The 19,721-nt window shown below is 41.3% G+C and overlaps 1 protein-coding gene across 1 annotated transcript in view; it reads right to left on the reverse strand.

The window, feature by feature from the left end:
* Positions 1 to 727: 727 nt before the first annotated feature.
* Positions 728 to 19,721, reverse strand: part of LOC127996355 (complement C5) — a 44,776-nt gene continuing 25,782 nt past the window's right edge. Inside the window, exons 23-42 of the mRNA XM_052591940.1 lie at positions 19,523 to 19,583; positions 19,345 to 19,434; positions 18,960 to 19,172; positions 15,849 to 15,933; positions 15,534 to 15,693; positions 15,358 to 15,456; positions 15,097 to 15,268; positions 14,782 to 14,987; positions 14,513 to 14,665; positions 14,373 to 14,435; positions 2,947 to 3,040; positions 2,819 to 2,858; positions 2,600 to 2,702; positions 2,436 to 2,510; positions 2,221 to 2,326; positions 2,047 to 2,130; positions 1,707 to 1,796; positions 1,517 to 1,606; positions 1,254 to 1,395; positions 728 to 1,021 (exon numbers count right to left, since the gene is read on the reverse strand). Of these exons, the coding sequence (XP_052447900.1) occupies positions 880 to 1,021; positions 1,254 to 1,395; positions 1,517 to 1,606; positions 1,707 to 1,796; positions 2,047 to 2,130; positions 2,221 to 2,326; positions 2,436 to 2,510; positions 2,600 to 2,702; positions 2,819 to 2,858; positions 2,947 to 3,040; positions 14,373 to 14,435; positions 14,513 to 14,665; positions 14,782 to 14,987; positions 15,097 to 15,268; positions 15,358 to 15,456; positions 15,534 to 15,693; positions 15,849 to 15,933; positions 18,960 to 19,172; positions 19,345 to 19,434; positions 19,523 to 19,583 (2,268 nt within the window). The 3' untranslated portion in view covers positions 728 to 879. The remainder of the gene's footprint in view (positions 1,022 to 1,253; positions 1,396 to 1,516; positions 1,607 to 1,706; positions 1,797 to 2,046; positions 2,131 to 2,220; positions 2,327 to 2,435; positions 2,511 to 2,599; positions 2,703 to 2,818; positions 2,859 to 2,946; positions 3,041 to 14,372; positions 14,436 to 14,512; positions 14,666 to 14,781; positions 14,988 to 15,096; positions 15,269 to 15,357; positions 15,457 to 15,533; positions 15,694 to 15,848; positions 15,934 to 18,959; positions 19,173 to 19,344; positions 19,435 to 19,522; positions 19,584 to 19,721) is intronic.

Below are 19,721 nucleotides of genomic sequence, written 5' to 3' on the forward strand. Positions count from 1 at the left end.
CATTCTACAACATTATTGCAAAATGCACCTCCTTGCACAATCATGGTACAGTGAACATGAAGTATACATACTTCATAGTTTTTAACTGTTGGAAAAAAAACTCTAAGAGTATGTACATTCTATTACTGTCTTTTAAGACTTTTCAGATTTTATAGGAGACGTCTGCAATCTCAAAGCTTTAATATAATTTGCTAGCGATTGCAACTCCAAATTTAAATTAGCCAGATCATTAATTTCCTTCAACATTCATATAAATTTCTTATTTAAATCCTCCTGTTTCCGTAGAAATTGAATTATTTTCCTTATTCTAAAAATGATCTCCTATTGCTCCAGCAGCTGATGTCAAGTCCCATTTCCCTCAGCGTTCCATTTTTATTTATATATTTTATATATATATTTTTTTTACTTTTTGACATTTTAGCTCCAGTCCTTTTGTATGTCTTGGACGAGAAGATCATCATGTGAATTTTTATTTGAGTTGGTTCATCATCACAGTTTCCAATTTGGAATTAATTGGGGAAGGAAAATTTGTATTTGGATCATCTACTGACTCAACAACATGCATAAATAACAACAAAACATTTCCTAAACATCTGTTTGCCAGTAAGCAACGCAAAATGTTTAATATGTCAATAATTCAGCTTTGAGGCAAATTGCATGTAATGCTTTTTTTTGTTCCGTGTTGTATTTGTATGTTGTTGATAAGAGTGGCAAAAATAATCACATATTTTGATGTACTTTTTAAAAATGTTTTTATTTAAAAGTTTCTGTTTATTATTGAAATCTCAAATCCTATATATTTTTTCTTCAGATTTTGTTGCTTTAGAATAGAAGAACAGGCATATGAATTAATTCTTCTATTGACATGCAATTTAGCACTTAATCTTCACAGCCAAATAATAAGAAATCAAATTCAAATTCCCCCAAAACACTGGTGTATTGTCTGCACACAGCATCACTGCAGTCGGAGTCAATTGGCCACCAGTCCACCCAAGCATGTGAGTCCAAAGGAAATTTATACCTAAAACATTGTATAAAGAAAATCAGTTTCTAGGCTGCTGTACATAACAGTAAATGAGAAACACACTCACTTTATAATTGACCCTGCAATGCAACCGATTAAAAAAAAAATATATATATATATGACTTTTTATGTCAAACAAAACTTTGTCTCGACACAAAACGTGAGCATAAGGTACTATATGATGTGGCTTTGAAAAAATTATCAATCCAACTAACAAACAAGGACTTACTTATAACCATGATTCCTTTTTATCTTAATACTCTCAGCAGTCACAATCAGATACTGCTTGCCAACTTTGAAATCTGTTGAACTGCAAGTTGCCTTCTTCACTAAGTCTATCTCTGAATCTGTTTTTAGGTCGTCTGTTTGTCCTGTAGAAGAGAAATTAAGAGGATGGATTGAAGCTGTCATGAAACTTGTTTCTTTAAATTGTTTATTCAAGCCTATTTGCCTTAAACCATTGCAGACAAATAATATTCAGTAAACTCTTGCCTTTCTTGAGCACTGCTTTTACTTTCGCTTTGTAGGTCACAAAGTCTCCTCCTGCCTCAATGGTTGATGATTCAATTAACACTTTAAATGCTAGGGAAAAAATACACTGTAAATGATATGTACCGATTTATACACGTGTATACACATGGCAATGTTTTATGGCTTAAAGCTTCATAAAGATTATATTTACCATAATTCATGCTTTCTTTGCACATGTGATTTTTACGCTGTACAGCCGTGATTTTGGGATCAATGGTGGATTTAAAGTTGCAGCATTCCGCTAATTTTGAAAAGGACATGAAAATACCAATGAGCAAACTGTTAACACAGACACACTAAACTCACAGATGTAAATGATAACTACATGAGCAGCAGTGGTATAAATGCAGTGTTAGATTTTTAATGGTCAAGACTGACAGAATTGGCCTGGGGCACCATATTACCAGAAGCCCCAAGAAGTAAGACACAACAAAATGGTTCAGACTTATTTATTTGGTCAATTGTTTTGTTCTGTCTTTCATGTGGCTTACCTGCCATGCACTGACATTGGTCTCCCTCACAGAGTCGTAACACTTTGCGGCTTTGTTTGTGGTAGAACTTTATACACTTATTTTCTATATAAAAAAAAAGAAAAAAAAGAATGCTTGCTTTATCTAAAATAAGTTCAGCCAGACATAACACAAACATTTGCATAAACAATATACCTGGATTACTAAATTGATAAACTTGGAATACAGAGGCTCTGGTCATGCCAGTTTCAAATTCCTCTTGAATACGGAAACCCACACAGTATAACTCCTCTGATGGTATCTGCATAATAAGTATTGTTTAGTAGAAATGTTCTACAAAATCGAATACACACCATATTTTAACACAAAAAGTCAAAAGGCAAAAGATTGTTTTGCCTAGGGATGCTCACCGAATTTATCTGAAGGATGACTTGGTCACCATTGACTTCATAGTTGGAAATCCGAGACTCAAGTCCATTCAGGTACTGCAAAATATAGAAATATAATGTCACAAAAAAAAATTCTGAAACAGTGGATGGCTTCTATAAAAATGTATTTGCATTTAGACTCTCACCATATCTAGATCTTCCTGGACTGCGATCACACCGGTCGGCAAATGAATTTCCATCACAGTGATTCCTGACTCAGTTTCAAATTCATTTTCATGTGGCTTGTATCTTTAAATATAATGGTGTTTTCATTATTAAACTGTATGAATTTTAAAACAATTCAGATTTTTACTGAAACGCTTAAAGCCTGTAGCTTCTTATCAGGAGTTTATATACAGACTTACTTTGCACAGGCCACAATCCGCTGTGTCAAAAGCACAGGATCTGCTCACAAAGAAATCAAATTAGCTGAACCAAGTTCATTTGAAAAGAAAACAAAGAGTAGAAGAGTAGACAAAAATACTAAACTTACCATCTAAATTTGGGACACGTTCATGAATGTCAATTGACATATCAAAATAGCAATTTTCATTGTTTTCTGAAATCTCATAGAACACTGTTCTCAGCTGTAAAAATAGGTCAAATAATGAATTGGGTTAAATGCATATAATTTTTGAAAATATGAAAAATCTGGATTGTTGTAGTGTTTATTATATAAACTGACAAGTACCATCCTATAAAATGATAGGTCACAAGGGTGGTATGATTGAAAAATTATATAAACATTTTTTTTTAAATGAAAAAAAAAAAAAAACCAATAAAATCAATACTTTAGAATGATCTGAGCCTATTTCAGTATCATAACGTTATAAATTTAAGTATGAAAGACAGATTTTCCTTTTTAGATCCAAAATGAAGTGAGCAAGGTGGGAAAGTTTATCTAAATGTAAAAATGGGTGTAAATGAGTCGTTGGTCAATATATATTAGTATTATAAACCAACATCATATCAATATAATAATAATAATAATAATAATAATAATAATAATAATAATAATAATAATAATAATAATAATAATAATACATTTTATTTAATGGCACCTTTCAAAACACCCAATGTCACCTCACAAGCAGGCACAGATGAAAATACAAATCGATATACAAGACAAAACCACACAACAGCCACTCAGCATTAATAAATAAAGTGCAATAAAGTCTCAAATCATATTATTAAAAAAAAAACCTTAATAAAAAGACCTTAATGAAAAGATACATCTTAAGACACTTTAAAAATCAGCAGGCAATCGCTGTTGTGAATATCAAGGGGATGAGAAATCCAAAGGCAGGGGGCAGCAAAGCAAAAAAATCTGGCACCCATGTTAGTTAGCCAAATTCAAGGTACCACAAGGGAAATTTAAGATGAAGATCTAAGAGCTCATGAAGGGGTGTAAACATGAATAAGTTGTGTAAGGTAATGAGGTGCAAGATTATGAAGTGCCTTTTACAAGTTACAGAATCTTGAATTCTGAACCAACTGCAGCTTATATAGCAACTTAGACAAAACACCAGTGAGAAGGGCATTACAACAGTTTATCTGTGACGTGATTAGTGCATGAACTAACTTACTATGTGTTTCCAGATCCCTACTATTACTACCACTCACAATCCATGAATCACAAACTGTTGGCAGCGCAATCCTAAAAACCTGCAGACTTTGCCTATGTCTACAAATACACTACTTTCTTTTGCTGTAAACAAAGCATATTTTATTACTTCTATTACAACTCATTCAAGTCTAAACCTGGACCAAACCAGAGGACGATGCTACTCCTGTGGCACTCTCCAATAATTTATCTTTTTCCCACTCCCCCCGTCTGACTGGAAGAGGTGGAGGTACTGGTCTGCATATCTCTTACTGTCACGGAGACTAACCCTGTGATTCCCTCTACTGGCCAGCAGAGGGCTCCATCTCCGGAATACTGACTCTCACACTCACCTATACTGATTCGCACTACACTACCCATCATCCCCGCACCCCTACTCTGATCACCTACAGGTGCAGCTCATTGGCACGGATATATAAGCTGCACAACTCCATTAGCCAAACGCGAAGTCTTGTTTTGCTCCGGCTAACATTTCCAAGCGTTATTTCCCGTGTTTGATTTCCTGTTACCAGTACTGTTTTGTTTACCGTCTCTTGAACCTTTGCTGCCTGCCTCTTGACCTTGTATTGTTTATTGGACTCTGAATCTTGCCTGTTTCCCCTGAACTTCTGCTTGTGTTTGACGACGATTCTGGTTATCTCTACTGTTGTGTTTGCTGGTCCTGATCCCCGCCTGTACGACCTCGAGTCTTTCAATAAAGCCTGCTAAATGGATTCCCTGTCTGATGAGTTGTTACAGAAGACTTCGCCACAACCGAATCCAGCGGCTTACGATCATCTGTGTGCTACCATGGCAGCCCAGGCAAATCAGATCGCTGCTAATCAACATCAATTGAATCGTCTCACTTCCATCACGGAGGAACTGGTAAAGGCTGTTCAAAACCTCCACAGCCCTGCCGTGACGTCAACCCCACCTGCAGCGGTCACCGCTTCCCACATGGCAGGAACGCCAACTCACGTTAATCCTCGACTGGCTTACCCGGAGAAATTTGACGGGGACTCTACCAAGTGTAAGGGCTTCTTACTACAGTGCTCGCTGTTCGTTGAACAACAACCCACCCTTTACACCACTGATGCTGGTAGGATCGCCTTCGTGTGTTCATTATTAACGGGAAGAGCTTTGGAATGGATAACGGCTGTATGGCGCGAGGATGGAACGGCGTTCACCACTTTCACTGACTTTCTGATACGTTTCCGTGAGGTGTTTGATCACCCCCGAGAGGGGAAAGGAGCGGGTGAGCGGTTGCTTGAATTATCGCAGGGAGGATTAACAGCAGCGGAATATGCCTTGAACTTTCGCACTTTGGCTGCTCAGACGTCATGGGTGAGTGACACGCTGAAGGTATTGTTTCGCAAGGGGCTTAATCACGAACTGCAAACCGAACTCGCTTGCCGTGATGAAGGGAGAACTCTGAGTGATCTTATTTCACTTACTATAACCATTGATAACCTGCAACGCTCTCGCCGTGTCAGTGCTCCACGCCTCTTCCCCGCTGCGGTAACGCCACCCGTAGAAACTACGGAGCCCATGCAGATAAACTCCTATCATCTGACTGAGGAGGAACATCACCGCCGCAGGGTTAACCGACTCTGTCTCTACTGTGGCGCTCCGGGACATCTACGAATCACTTGTCCCAATCGCCGCTCTTCTTACACTCCGAACTCGGTGAGTTTACCTTCTAACTGTGTGTCAGTCCCTCTGATAATCAAGACCGACAAGGTTCAAATAGCCACCACTGCTTTACTTGATTCAGGAGCAGCTGGGAATTTTATCTATGAGGAATTTGCATAAATAACATCTCTTTAATTTCATGCACTAATTCTCTGTCTGTAGCCACAATAGATGGGCGCCCTTTGGGGTCTGGGTTGATCACTCACCGCACCCAAGATCTCCAAATGTTAACCGGCCTGCTACACCAAGAAACCATTCAGTTCTACGTGCTCCCTGTATCTAACACCCCTGTTATTTTGGGATTGCCCTGGCTCAGACTGCATGATCCTCAGGTGTCGTGGAGAGAAGGACAAATTCTTAGATGGAGCACCCAGTGTCAGAAATCATGCCTCTCGACCATCTCTCCCATGACGGTACAAGTTGTCACATTAGACCCGGAGACCACCAGCATTTCCAATCTGCCCAAGGAGTATCACAATCTCGTCACCGCCTTCAGCAAGGTACAGGCAAACACATTACCACCACATCGCAGCTATGATTGTGCCATTGATCTCATTCCAGGTTCATCACCACCCCGGGGTCGAATATTCCCGTTATCATTACCCGAGTCAGAAGCTATGGCCAAGTACATCAAGGAGGAGCTGGAGAAGGGGTTCATACGTCCATCCACCTCTCCTGCTTCAGCTGGCTTCTTCTTTGTCCGCAAGAGGGATGGAGGTCTGCGCCCTTGCATCGATTATCGTGGACTCAACGAAATAACAGTAAAGTTTCGCTATCCTCTACCACTGGTGCCCTCTGCTTTAGAACAGTTACGTACTGCACAGTACTACACCAAATTGGATCTGCGCTGCGCATACAACCTCATCCGCATTAGGGAGGGGGACGAGTGGAAGACAGCTTTCTCAACCACCAATGGGCACTACGAATACCGGGTGATGCCGTTTGGACTGGTCAATAGTCCTTCGGTTTTCCAATCCTTTGTCAATGACATCTTCAGAGACATGCTAAATAGAACTGTTATCATATACATTGACGATATCCTAATCTATTCAGATACCCTGGAGGAACATGTCCAACATGTGAGAGCTGTGCTGCAAAGACTCATTGAACATCAACTCTATGCTAAGGCGGAGAAGTGTGAATTTCATACCACCTCCACCACCTTCCTGGGGTACGTCATCAGCCCAGAGGGGGTCGCCATGGATGAGAGCAAAGTCAATGCCGTTCTCAAGTGGTCAGTACCAAGGACACTAAAGGAGCTTCAACGCTTTCTGGGGTTTGCTAATTTCTATCGCCGTTTCATCAGGAACTTCAGCTCTGTGGTTAGTCCCCTCACGTCTCTGGTCAAGAAAGGAGCCCATCGGCTACACTGGGCTGAAGCTGCTTTTCAAGCTTTCCAGGAACTAAAGAGAAGGTTTGTGACCGCCCCCATACTCCATCATCCTGACCCATATCTCCAGTTTCTCGTCGAGGTGGATGCCTCCAACACTGGTATCGGGGCTATTCTCTCCCAACGCCAGGGTTCTACCGGTAAACTCCACCCATGTGCCTTTTACTCCCGCAAACTCAATGCTGCTGAACGTAACTACGACGTGGGAGACCGTGAACTTCTCGCTATGAAAGCGGCCTTCGAAGAGTGGAGACACTGGCTGGAGGGGGCCAACCTTCCTTTCACCGTACTAACCGATCATAAAAACCTTGAGTATTTGCGCTCAGCCAAGCGCCTCAATCCACGGCAGGCCAGATGGTCACTGTTCTTCTCCCGATTCGACTTCTCAGTTACCTACCGTCCAGGCTCCAAGAACACCAAGGCAGATGCGCTATCCCGTATTCACGAAGACGAACAGATTCCATCCGAACCAGAGTCCATACTCCCTTTCAAAGTAGTTATTGCACCAGTACAATGGGACATCATGACGCTTATCCAACAACACAACTCTCAACACGCACCTCCAGCAACTTGTCCTCCTGATAAAGTTTACGTACCACCTATCTTACGTGATCAAATTCTCAACCACACGCACTGCTTGCCCGCATCCGGTCATCCAGGTATCACGGCTACCATTCACCTGCTTCAGAACCGGTTCTGGTGGGAATCATTACCCAGGGACACTATAACTTTCATCCAACAATGCCAAACCTGTAATGCACACAAGACTCCCCGCCAATTGCCAGCCGGATTGCTTCAACCACTCCCCATCCCACAACGACCCTGGTCCCATCTGGCAATAGACTTCATCACCGATCTACCTGTCTCTCAGGGTAACACTGTTGTTCTGACTGTAATTGATCGTTTCTCCAAAGCCTGTCGCCTTATTCCTCTACCTAAATTGCCTACTGCTCTACAGACTGCCGAACTACTCTGTAACTGGGTCTTCCGTCTCTACGGACTACCGGAGGATATCGTCTCCGATAGAGGTCCCCAATTTACCTCTCGTCTCTGGAAAGCCTTCTTCCAAGCCCTCAATATAAACGTTAGCTTGACCTCTGGTTACCATCCGCAATCCAACGGCCAGGTCGAAAGACTCAATCAGGAAATCACCCGGTTCCTGAGATCATACTGTAGCTCCAACCAAGAAGATTGGGCACGGTTCCTCCTTTGGGCTGAGTACGCACAGAACTCCCTGGTCAAACCAGCTACTGGTATAACTCCCTTTAAGTGCATCCTAGGCTATCAACCACCCATGTTTCCCTGGTCCGGGGAACCCACCGATGTACCCGCTGTCACGGACTGGTTGCAACGCAGTGAGGAGACTTGGAATCAAGCTCACGTACACCTTCAACGAGCCATCCGCCATCAAAAAGAACATGCTGACCACCGTCGTCGTCCTGGGCCTGTATACTTACCCGGACAATGGGTGTGGCTCTCTACCCGAGATCTCCGTCTCCGACTACCCTGCAAGAAACTAAGTCCAAGGTACGTGGGCCCCTTCAAGATAACACATCAGATCACTCCTGTTTCATTCCGTCTTGCATTACCTGACACCTATCGCATCTCTCCCACCTTTCATGTATCTCTGCTCAAGCCCGCTGTGGCCCCTGGAGAGGAGGGAGAGGGGAGGTCCCGTGAGCAGAGTCCCCAGCCCGTCCAGATCGAGACTGAGGAGACTTACCAAGTGCGAGAACTTCTTAACTCCAGGCGTCGAGGACGCATCCTGCAGTATCTGGTCGACTGGGAGGGGTACGGTCCGGAGGAACAATCTTGGGTCAACGCTGACAACATACTAGACCCCAACCTCATCACGGAGTTCCATCGGTTACATCCGGAGAAACCGGCCCCACGACCACGCGGTAGACCTCGACGTCGGCTACCATCTCGCGCCAGGAGTCGCTCGCAGGGAGGGGGCTCTGTCACGGAGACGAACCCCGTGATTCCCTCTACTGGCCAGCAGAGGGCTCCATCTCCGGAATACTGACTCTCACACTCACCTATACTGATTCGCACTACACTACCCATCATCCCCGCACCCCTACTCTGATCACCTACAGGTGCAGCTCATTGGCACGGATATATAAGCTGCACAACTCCATTAGCCAAACGCGAAGTCTTGTTTTGCTCCGGCTAACATTTCCAAGCGTTATTTCCCGTGTTTGATTTCCTGTTACCAGTACTGTTTTGTTTACCGTCTCTTGAACCTTTGCTGCCTGCCTCTTGACCTTGTATTGTTTATTGGACTCTAAATCTTGCCTGTTTCCCCTGAACTTCTGCTTGTGTTTGACGACGATTCTGGTTATCTCTACTGTTGTGTTTGCTGGTCCTGATCCCCGCCTGTACGACCTCGAGTCTTTCAATAAAGCCTGCTAAATGGATTCCCTGTCTGATGAGTTGTTACACTTACGATTGGAAATGTAATCCTTTACTATCTTGTATTATCAGCTCATCTGAATCCCATTCAGCCACTATTACCCACCCTCTTAAAATCCATTTTATAGTTGTGTATCGACAACCAGGACCATTAGGTAACTTCGTGAAAGAAATAGATGGGCTGCATTCTCAAACTTTCCTGAGGATGGCACTCCCCTATTTATGCTTGGAGACTTCAGCATCCACCTAGATAAACCTCAGGCTGCAGACTTACACACTCTGCTTGTCTCTTTTAAACTCAAGCGAGTGTTAACTACGGCTACTCACAAATCAGGTAACCAACTGGACCTTATTTAAACACGACACTGTTCCACTGATCATGTCCTGGTTATTCTGGCATGTTCTTTAAAACATATTCGTCCCTCCTTTGTCCTCCTCCTCCCCCTCATTTATCAACTCTGACATCTTTAACATATTCTTCATTAATAAAATAACAAACCTCAGTGCACAATTTGCCACACCACAAACTGTCAAACACATATTTTCAACAAACATCAGAAGTTCAGAAGTGGTCATTCGATTGAGACTCCCTTGTTTTCAGATAGGTCCTTCAAGGTATCTTGGGGAGGTGAGGTTTCCAAGTTTGATCCAGATTTGCTTTATACAACATTATGAAGATCAGGCCCTTTCTTTGAGAACAAGCTGTACAACTCCTTGTTCAAGCTCTTCAATAGTCCAGGCTGGACTATTGCAATGCTCTCTTGGCATGTTTTACAAATCTGTACAATTAATCCAAAATACCGCTGCAAGATTAATCTTTAGTGAGCCAAAAAGAATGCATGTCAAACCTCTGTTCATCAATTTGAACTGGCTACCAGTAGCTGCTTGAATTAAATTCAATGCATTTATGTTTGCCTATAAAACCACAAATGTTTCTGCACCCATTTACCTAAATTCATTACTTCACAGTTATGTGTCATCTACAAGCTTGCATTCTGCGAGTGAATGGTATTTTACTGTGCCATCTCAAAGAGGCACAAAATCACTTTCACAGACTTTTTCATTAACTGTTCCCTCCTGGTGGAATGACCTGCCCAAATCAATCCAAGCAGCTGAGTCCTTAGCCATATTCAAAAACTGACTAAACACATCTGTTCAATCTTTATTTGTGCCTCTAACTCTAGCACTTTCTATTCTATTATAATTATTTTATCTATTTATATTTTTTTAATTACCATGCAAGAACTGGGATGTCTTATGTTCCTGTGGCTCAGTGGTAGACCATTGCGTTAGCAGTGCAAAAGTTTGTGGCTTCAATTCCCAGGGAACACACAAAAAAAGGTAGAAGTATAGATACTAGGGTTTAAAAAGACTTTTGTAGAAGTTGAAGTATCAACTCAAGCTTTTTACTCAAGTAAAAGTGTAAAAGTACTGGTTTAAAAATCTACTTAAAATATAAAAGTACTGTGCACTACCCCACCTACTCAAAAAACATTTTTCTAAAGGCCATAGGCCATGATGACTATAATGTTATATTAAAATGTTCATGTTGAAAAATTTGGGATTCACTAGGCTACCTGTTTCAGCTGCATATATGCCCATTGAAGATTAACACACTTTAGTACAATGCAAATACATTAAAGGACTAGAGATATGATGACTAGTTGCCTATAAGTATTGTTATGGTGCAAAAAGTCATGCAAAGGCATGTCATCAATAACCTTTAATGGAACGTAAATGGACATCCAAGCTTAGCTGCAGGAATCTGCGAGGGCAATGGACAAGAACATTGGTGCAGGCTTAGTAACAATTACTCTTGTATGGTTGTCTATTTACAATAAACTGTCAAAATGAATGATTAATCCAAGTTATTGATAGCTTCCTGCATTCGGTACATACATCTGCTATGTACAGTGTGGGGGGGTTGAGTAATGAGTTGGTATAGCCTACTTATCACAACATTATCAATCGCAAACGATAGTTTATTCAAACGTCTCGCAACCGAACTACCTACAGTAGCTTAATTTTTGGAGGACGAAGAGAAAGCACCCATTTGGTAAATGAGCCAGTGAGAAATAATTACTTTTAAGTAGGGTCCAGTGCCTTTTCGATACTTTTAAAATGGTACCAGGGCCAAACGCCTACTTAAAAAAAAAAAAACTATGGATAACATTGAAGAACATTACAAATATTTAAAATAAATCCATAGCTTTCACCTTGGATGCTCTCATTTCCAAAGTTGTGCTTCCCTTAATCTAAGGCTAATAAATGTATTTCACAATCTGCGTCATTATTTAATACAAAACCACACATAATGTTTCTACTTTATCTCTGTCAATCTCTCTGATATTTAGTTAAGATGAGTGCTGTCTGTCTTTATAAAGTCATTCTTTATAAAGTAGCAACAATGTTGTTACTGTGCAAAAGTCTTAGGCACATTATTATTTTCACCCCAAAAAAGGATTTTAAGCCAGTTATTTATTTATTTTGCTGAAGTGTGTCAGTAGGAAATATCAGTTTGGCATTCATTTTAATTATAATCTAGAGTGATTTTGAATGCACAAGCAGTCTGACAATGGCAAAATGAATGTTTGGAAATGTAAACTGATATTTTCTACTGACACACTACAGCAAAATATATAAATAACAGAGCCATTGTTTTTACACTCGTGCCGGCACACATACAGGCACACGCACCAGCGGCACCAAAAACACACACACACACACGCAGCTACACAGAGATTCGCAGCAGCAGAAATGGCGAGTCAGGAATCAATCTGATGAAAAGTTGGCATTTTCAAGGTGGAGATATAAGCACTACTTCAAATTCATTGTGGTCAAAGGCAGGAACGTGCATGTAATGTGTACATGTAATGTGTGACACACGCATCTACAGCTAGTGGCCAAAAACACTTTTCTTACAAAGATAATGCTTGAAGTGCAGGATAAAACTCTTGCTGTCTGTTGACGTGCAATAAATATCGAAAGTTATGTAAAAACACCTGTCTGTGCTACTCATTTTAACTGACTTGTGAAAACTGCAAAAAAAAAAAATCAAATTCTTTGACATTTTTTTTTTACAGTAACGCAAATAGTTACTTTCCTTGGTAACAAGTTACTTTTATTATAGAGTAATTCAGTTACTAACTCAGTTACTTTTTGGAACAAGTAGTGAGTAACTATAACTAATTACTTTTTAAAAGTAACGTTCCCAACAGTGCTCAAGACCAAGGGATTTTCCCCGAGGGGCAATCCACTTCGAACTATCAAGGTCATGCGGCGCTGCCTCCGTGCTTTAGACATGTGGAGGAAACCTTGGTTCTTGAATCAGGGCCCGGTGCTGGGAGCTCCTTGTTGCTGTGTACTACTAGCGACGGGTGCATCCCACATTGGCTGGGGTGCAGTCATGAGTGGCCACCCTGCCTGTGGTCAGGGCTCAAGTAGACCATTTTGCGACTCAAGAGACTTCACAATATCCACTTTGGTTCTCTCTAGTTCATCCAGCTCCTCTGGGACTGGAAGCTATGGTACAGACCTGGCCGAGGTTTCGTCTGCCAGCCTTTCCCCCTATTGCTCTGTTCCTGGGAGTTCTGGCGAGAGTACACCGGGACGGGGTCCATCTGTTATTAGTGGCCTCCTTCTGGCCGGGCCGAGTATGGTTCGCAGACCTGGTCTCGCTCCTAGACAGCTCTCCATGGGAGATACCGATCAGGACAGACCTATTCTCACAGGCGCAGGGCACGATAATTCACCCTCGCCTGGAGTTGTGGATGCTGTGGGTGTGGCCCCTGAGGGGGCAAAACTATTAGCAGCTGGTCTCTCAACCGAGGTTGTTGAGACTCTCCTCCAATCCAGAGCTCCCTCAATGAGGAAACTGTACAGCCTGAGGTGGAAACTCTTCACCTTATGATGCAGAGACCGCCAGCTAGACCCAGCAAACTGCCCAGTTGGTACAGTTCGGGAGTTTCTACAGGCCAGGCTCTCTGCAGGGTTGACCCACTCCATGCTGAAGGTTTACATGGCGGCCATTGCGGCCTACCACGCCCTTCTCGATGGCCAGTTTTTGGGAAGACACCCCTTAGTTAAATGTTTCCTCCATGGTGCGCTGAGGCTGAGACCTCCAGTACGATCCCGTGTTCCCCCCTGGGAGTTGGGTGTGGTGTTAGAGGCTCTTTGCAAATCTCCATTCAAACCGATTCAAGATATCTCAGACAAACATCTGACTCTTTAAACCACCTTTCTGTTGGCCATTACCTCTCTGAGGAGAGTAGGAGATTTACAGGCCCTCTCAGTGGCCCCTACCTATCTTGATTTTGCACCTGGCATGACCAAAGTGTTCATATACCCTCGAGCGGGATATTTTCCTAAGGTGCCCTCTATCACACCACAACTTGTAGTGCTGCAGGCCTTCTGTCCTCCTCCCTTTCAGGAGCCCGACCAAGAGAAACTAAATTGTGTGTGTCCAGCTCGAGCGTTCCCCAAAGCGTTTCGACGCAGCGTCTCGTTCCTTCGAGGAACTAAGGTTACATACGTAAACTAGAGACTTTTTAGACAATGCTTTTTTATAGTATTGAATATGTTCAGCATACATTTCTTTATGAACAGTAAGGACAGAACTGGCATGCAAATGCTCTACTCTGCGGCCTTTAGTTTTATGTTCACACAGTTCAGGTGTAAACCAAGGAGCTGAATGTACAAATGGAACAATTTGAGTTTTCACAGGTGCAAAATCATCTAAAATTATGTTTAGACCATCACTGTAATATGAAACTAGTTCGTATGAATGTTTATTGTAATGTAAAATAAAATGCTCACTTACATGGGCAAATGACACACCAGAGCTCATTGCAGTTTTGATGATTATATCATCATTTTTGGTCACCTTTAAAAATGAAAACAGAAGATTGGAATTCAATTCATAAATAATTTATAAGTAATTAAAAATATTTGACATCTTACCTTAATTGGTTTATGCACAGGATTCTGCTGAGCTAGTGTGATTCTTCTGATGTCACCTTTAGTCTTGTATTCAATATCAACCACCATGTCTAAAGTGGCTTGATTGGCTAAGATGCTGTACTTGGTAAGTGCCTCCAAAGTGAGAATGCTGTCCTGAAAATTTGAGGAAAAACAGATCACAACTACGTAAACACACACACACACACACACACACACACACACACACAAAAGATCACAATCTTACAAACTGACAACTTGCACTGGAGTACCTGTGTTGAATGAACTCCCCCTCCATATCTCTGGTCTTGTGTTAACCAGTTCAGAATGGGTTTTGCAAATGTGGAATCACCTCTGACTAAAGTGTTAAGTAGGACGTAAACGGTTGCTTCAACGGTCTTTGCCGTCACATCACTGGGTTTTAATGAATCCTTGCGGAGTTTGGACTCCTGCCAGAAACGAACTGTGGCTGGGTTCCCTGAAAATGTACGGACAAATGGGTCATATAATGTTAAAAATATGACAGGGACTAAACTGTGCTGATGTTTTGTTCAAAAGTGTGTGGAATATCCCAAATGTGATTTTACCATCAACTTGAGCCTGCTTTTTGAGCGTTTCATAAAAACTAACTGCAGACACACTATGGATGTCTACCAGTGTCAGAGCATAAGATGCAATGGCTCTTGCATATACACTTTCAATCTTTGTTGAGTTAGAGATGATGTACTGAGCGGCACGATCTATGGCATTTTTAAAGACCTGGAAAGAAAGGACAAACACATATGAATGATTTGCCTGAAGAATCCAACATTTAGGTTTGATTGGTTCGATTTTCCTGGTAGTTGTACCTCCAAGTTAACATTTGGGACCTTCATGGCATTTTTAATTCCAATCATGACAAAAGATGTGAGGTAAATGGTCTTTTCAGTGGCAACTGCTTTGTCATCCTTAAAGAAACCAGACAATCTTGATCAAAACACTGCAAAATACAGTATTATATCATTAACACTCTTTATTCACCTACCATGAGTTTAAGTGGATTAGTTTGTGATTTCTCAGAGAAGGAGCCATCATCATTCTGACAATTTTTAATCAGCCAGTTTATGGTGTTTATCAGCAATTCAGACTCCAAAGAGACGTATTCATGCATGTCAGCAAGAGTCTTGACTATGAGAGCCGTCACCCTAAAATGGTTTTATACACATGTGCAACGTAGCAAGTGAATGGTACTTAATTTTTTACTTAATCTCTGTGTGCACTGATATTTCTGTAGTACATAAAAAATAAAAAATAAAATAAAAAACAATGAGGAAAACTAAGAAACTGAGCAGTTGATTACCAGGTGCTGGCTGATTTGTCCTTCTTCGACCACATGCTAAAGGCATGTTCATGCTTCAGCTTGAATGACGTGATGCTGGTGATGCCTAGAAAGGAACAGAAAAGGAACTTACAAAAGCAAAATTACTAGAAGAATAAAAATGGATTCAACAATGTTCTTTTCAAGATTCAAGATTCAAGAACTTTATTTGCCATTTGTGCTTGCACACATAGGAACTCTTGTGCGGTTGTTGCTCAGAGAGTCAAGTCAAGTTAAAAAAAAACACACAAGGAAAACATAAATCTACAGTATCTATAACACATATACATTGTAAATTGCACAAAACCCATAAAAATGTAGATTTTCATTCTGAATTGCACTAGTATATTACATATTGCACAGGCCCCAGAGATGACAATAATATGTTATGTTATAAATAACTAAATAAAATACACCGGTATATTGCACAGGCCCCAGAGATAACAATAATATGTTATGTTATAAATAACTAAATAAAATACACCGGTATATTACACAGGGCCCAGAGATAACAATAATATTATAATGCAAAAGTTACGTTATAAATAAATAAATCAAATACACAGGCATATTACACAGACCCTATAGACAGTAGTTCATTTTGTTTTGGCCAAGAGTCTCACTGTGGCTGGGAAAAAGCTCTTATAAAAACGTGATCTGTTTGTGATAATGCTGTCCGCTCGTCTGTGCCTGAGATTGTATGTACAGTTTTTGTGAATGAGCAGGGAGTGAGCAGGATGTAGTGTGTCTCTGATAATTCTCTCTGCTCTTTTCTGACAACGCTGTGTGTAAATTGTGTCCATGGAGGGGAGTTCTGTTCTGATAATCCTCTCTGCAGTCTTTATGACTCTTTGCAGAGCCTTCCTCTCTGTCTGTGTGGTGTTTCCATACCATACAGTGATGCCTGTGGTGAGGATGCTCTCTATCAGTCCTTTGTAGACCTGGGTGAGAGGACGACAGTGCAGACCAGCTTTTCTAAGCAGCCTGACGAAATACAGTCTCTGCTGAGCTTTTTTCACTGTGGCAGCAGTGTTCAAAGTCCAGTTCAGATCTGATGTTACTTGCAGTCCCAGGAATCTGTAACTGTCAGCCCTCTCCACCTCAGTCCCCTTGATGATGAGGGGCTGCAGGGAGGGTGGGTTTTTCCTGAAATCCATGATTACTTCTCTTGTCTTGTCTGTGTTAAGGCAAAGATCGTTCACCTCACCATATGTGAAAATGTCGTTCACCAAACTCCTGTAGCCCGACTCGTCCCCCCCCCTTGATGAAGCCCAGAATGGTGGTATCATCCGCATACTTAATGATGATGGTATTGTCCTGGGTGGAGATACAGTCGTGTGTGTACAGGGTGAATAGTTTAGGACTGAGACAGCAGCCTTGTGGTGAATCTGTGTTGATGATGAGCTCTGCAGACACCCTCCTTCCTATCCTCACCACCTGTGGTCTTTCAGTCAGGAAATCCAGGATCCAGTTACAGGTGGGAGTCGGGACGCCGAGGTCTGTCAGCTTCTCAGTCAGCCTGCCCGGGCGGATGGTGTTAAAAGCCGAACTGTAATCCAGGAACAACGTTCTGACATATGTTCCTCTGTTGTCCAGGTATTGCAGAGCAAATGGTGTAGGTGTAGATATGGTGTAGAGCAAAGGCCACTGCGTCGTCCACTGAACGGTTGGGACGGTAGGTGAACTGGAGGGGGTCGATCGTGTCCGGGACCATGTGATTAATGTGTGTGAGAACCAGTTTTTCCAAACACTTCATGGCGACTGGCGTGAGTGCCACTGGCCTGAAGTCGTTCAGGGTGGCTGGATTTAGCTTTTTTGGAACTGGTACAATGGTGGAGGATTTAAAAATACGGGGGACTACTGCTTGGTTTAGAGACAAGTTAAAAATGTCTACATACACACCAGTGAGTTGTTCTGCGCAGGCCTTCAGGACTCTGGGAGGGACGCCGTCTGGTCCCACAGCCTTGTGGGGGTTCACCTGCCTCAGAGCTTTCAGGACCTGTGTGGGTGTCACCTGAAAGACAGTGTCCGTGGGGTTGCAGGGGGCTTTTGAAGGAGTGTCTGTGTTCATTCTGTCAAACCTGGTGTAGAAGGTATTAAGGCTGTCTGGGAGGGTGACATCCAGGGGATCTGTGGCTGGTACTATTTCCTTGTAGTTTGTGACTGCTTCCCTGCCACATACTGCGCGTGTTGTTACTTAGGTAAAATCTTTCAAGTTTTTGAGAATACGCCCTCTTTGCAGCTCTGATGGACTTCTGTAGCTCATACCGGGCTTTCTTGTACTCCCTTTGGTCTCCTGACTTAAAAGCTTCCTGCCTTTTCCTGATCTTCTGTTTTATATTTCCATTAAACCAAGGTTTCTGGTTTGGAAACACATGCACAGTTCTGGGAGGTGCACATGTAGATGTGCACCAGCTGATGTAGTCACTCACAGCCTCTGTGTATTCATGGATGTCATCTGTAGCCTCCTTAAAGATGTTCCAGTCTGTGGCCTCTAAACAACCCTGCAGGCTAGCCTGTGCACTGTCAGTCCAGATGTTAACAGTTTTTATTGTGACTGGCTGTGCCTTAAGCCTCTTGATGTAGGTGGGCTTAAGCCGGATTGCCAGATGGTCAGACTTGCCGAAATGAGTTTTTTTTTTCCTACCCTAGCAGTTTTTTTTTCAAGCAAAAGCTTAATTTTGATGCATTTCTCAGAAAACAAAGACTTAATATTTTTAAGTAATTTAACTTCTTTAGTAAATGTATCTGGATTTGAAAAATGTTTAGATATTTAGAAAAACAAGAAGAACTTTTTTTTTTTTTTTGCAGTGTTGAAAATCATTTTTTTGTTTTTGTTTTGTTTATTAAAAAAGATAATCATTATTGAATAGAAATTATCATAAAATTATTTTATTGTTATATAGAAATTGAGTCTACAGGAAATGCTAACATAAAATAAATAAATAAATAAAGATAAAAAAAAAAAAAAAAAAAAAAAAAAATAATAATAATAATAATAATAAAAATAAAAACGATAGACATTAAATGTGAGAAAAAAGCCTTCAGTGATTCTACAATACTTATTCTACTCTTATAAAACAAACATCTCACCAGCTTGCATCTTCCTTCTTAATTCCCTTTTACTCGCTGCAGCATCTTTCCCCAGAATGTCCCATTTCTCTGTTTTATCTAGGTAGTGGTAGACATAATACACTGGCAGCAGTGCCATGAGCTCCATCTCTGCATTTCCTCGTGGCAGGCTAGTCAACTGTTTTAAACCTTCTGGGTTTTTTATTATTGACAGAAGCTCTCCCAGTACTTCACCTGAATATGAAGAAGGGGTTACTGGGATTTTTGGAACTTCCAGAACAGTTATTTTTAATCTACAGTTTATAAAAGTAACATTATTGTTCAATATCTGATATACAAGTGTATATCATAAAAAAGTGTCATTTAGCATTTGCACAAATATGCTCAAGCTTCACAGACATCATACCATTAACTGTTAGAATACGATCCACAGTTGACTTGGGCACAATGTTTGGAGGAATAACATTTTTAAACTCAAGCTTCCGCATGGATATGCCTAAAAAAAGGAAAAAGAAAAATAAACGGTGTGAGACTCCGTCAAGACATGAACAGAGAGCATGCTGTCACTTTTCAGACGTCCTTACCAAAGACTCCATTTGGATCTATTCTTCCACCACTTTGTATTTCCTTTCTAATTCCTTCTGGCTGTGAATACCAGAACATCAGGCTATCAGATCATAATCTCAGGCATACTAAGTGATTTAGTTCAAAATAAACATCATTTTAAAGAATATCATGAGAAATCATATTCAAAATGTTTGTACTGTATGTTTGTCATAAAAT

This window comes from Carassius gibelio, chromosome A5 (assembly GCF_023724105.1).
Source record: "Carassius gibelio isolate Cgi1373 ecotype wild population from Czech Republic chromosome A5, carGib1.2-hapl.c, whole genome shotgun sequence".
Classification (NCBI taxonomy): domain Eukaryota; kingdom Metazoa; phylum Chordata; class Actinopteri; order Cypriniformes; family Cyprinidae; genus Carassius; species Carassius gibelio.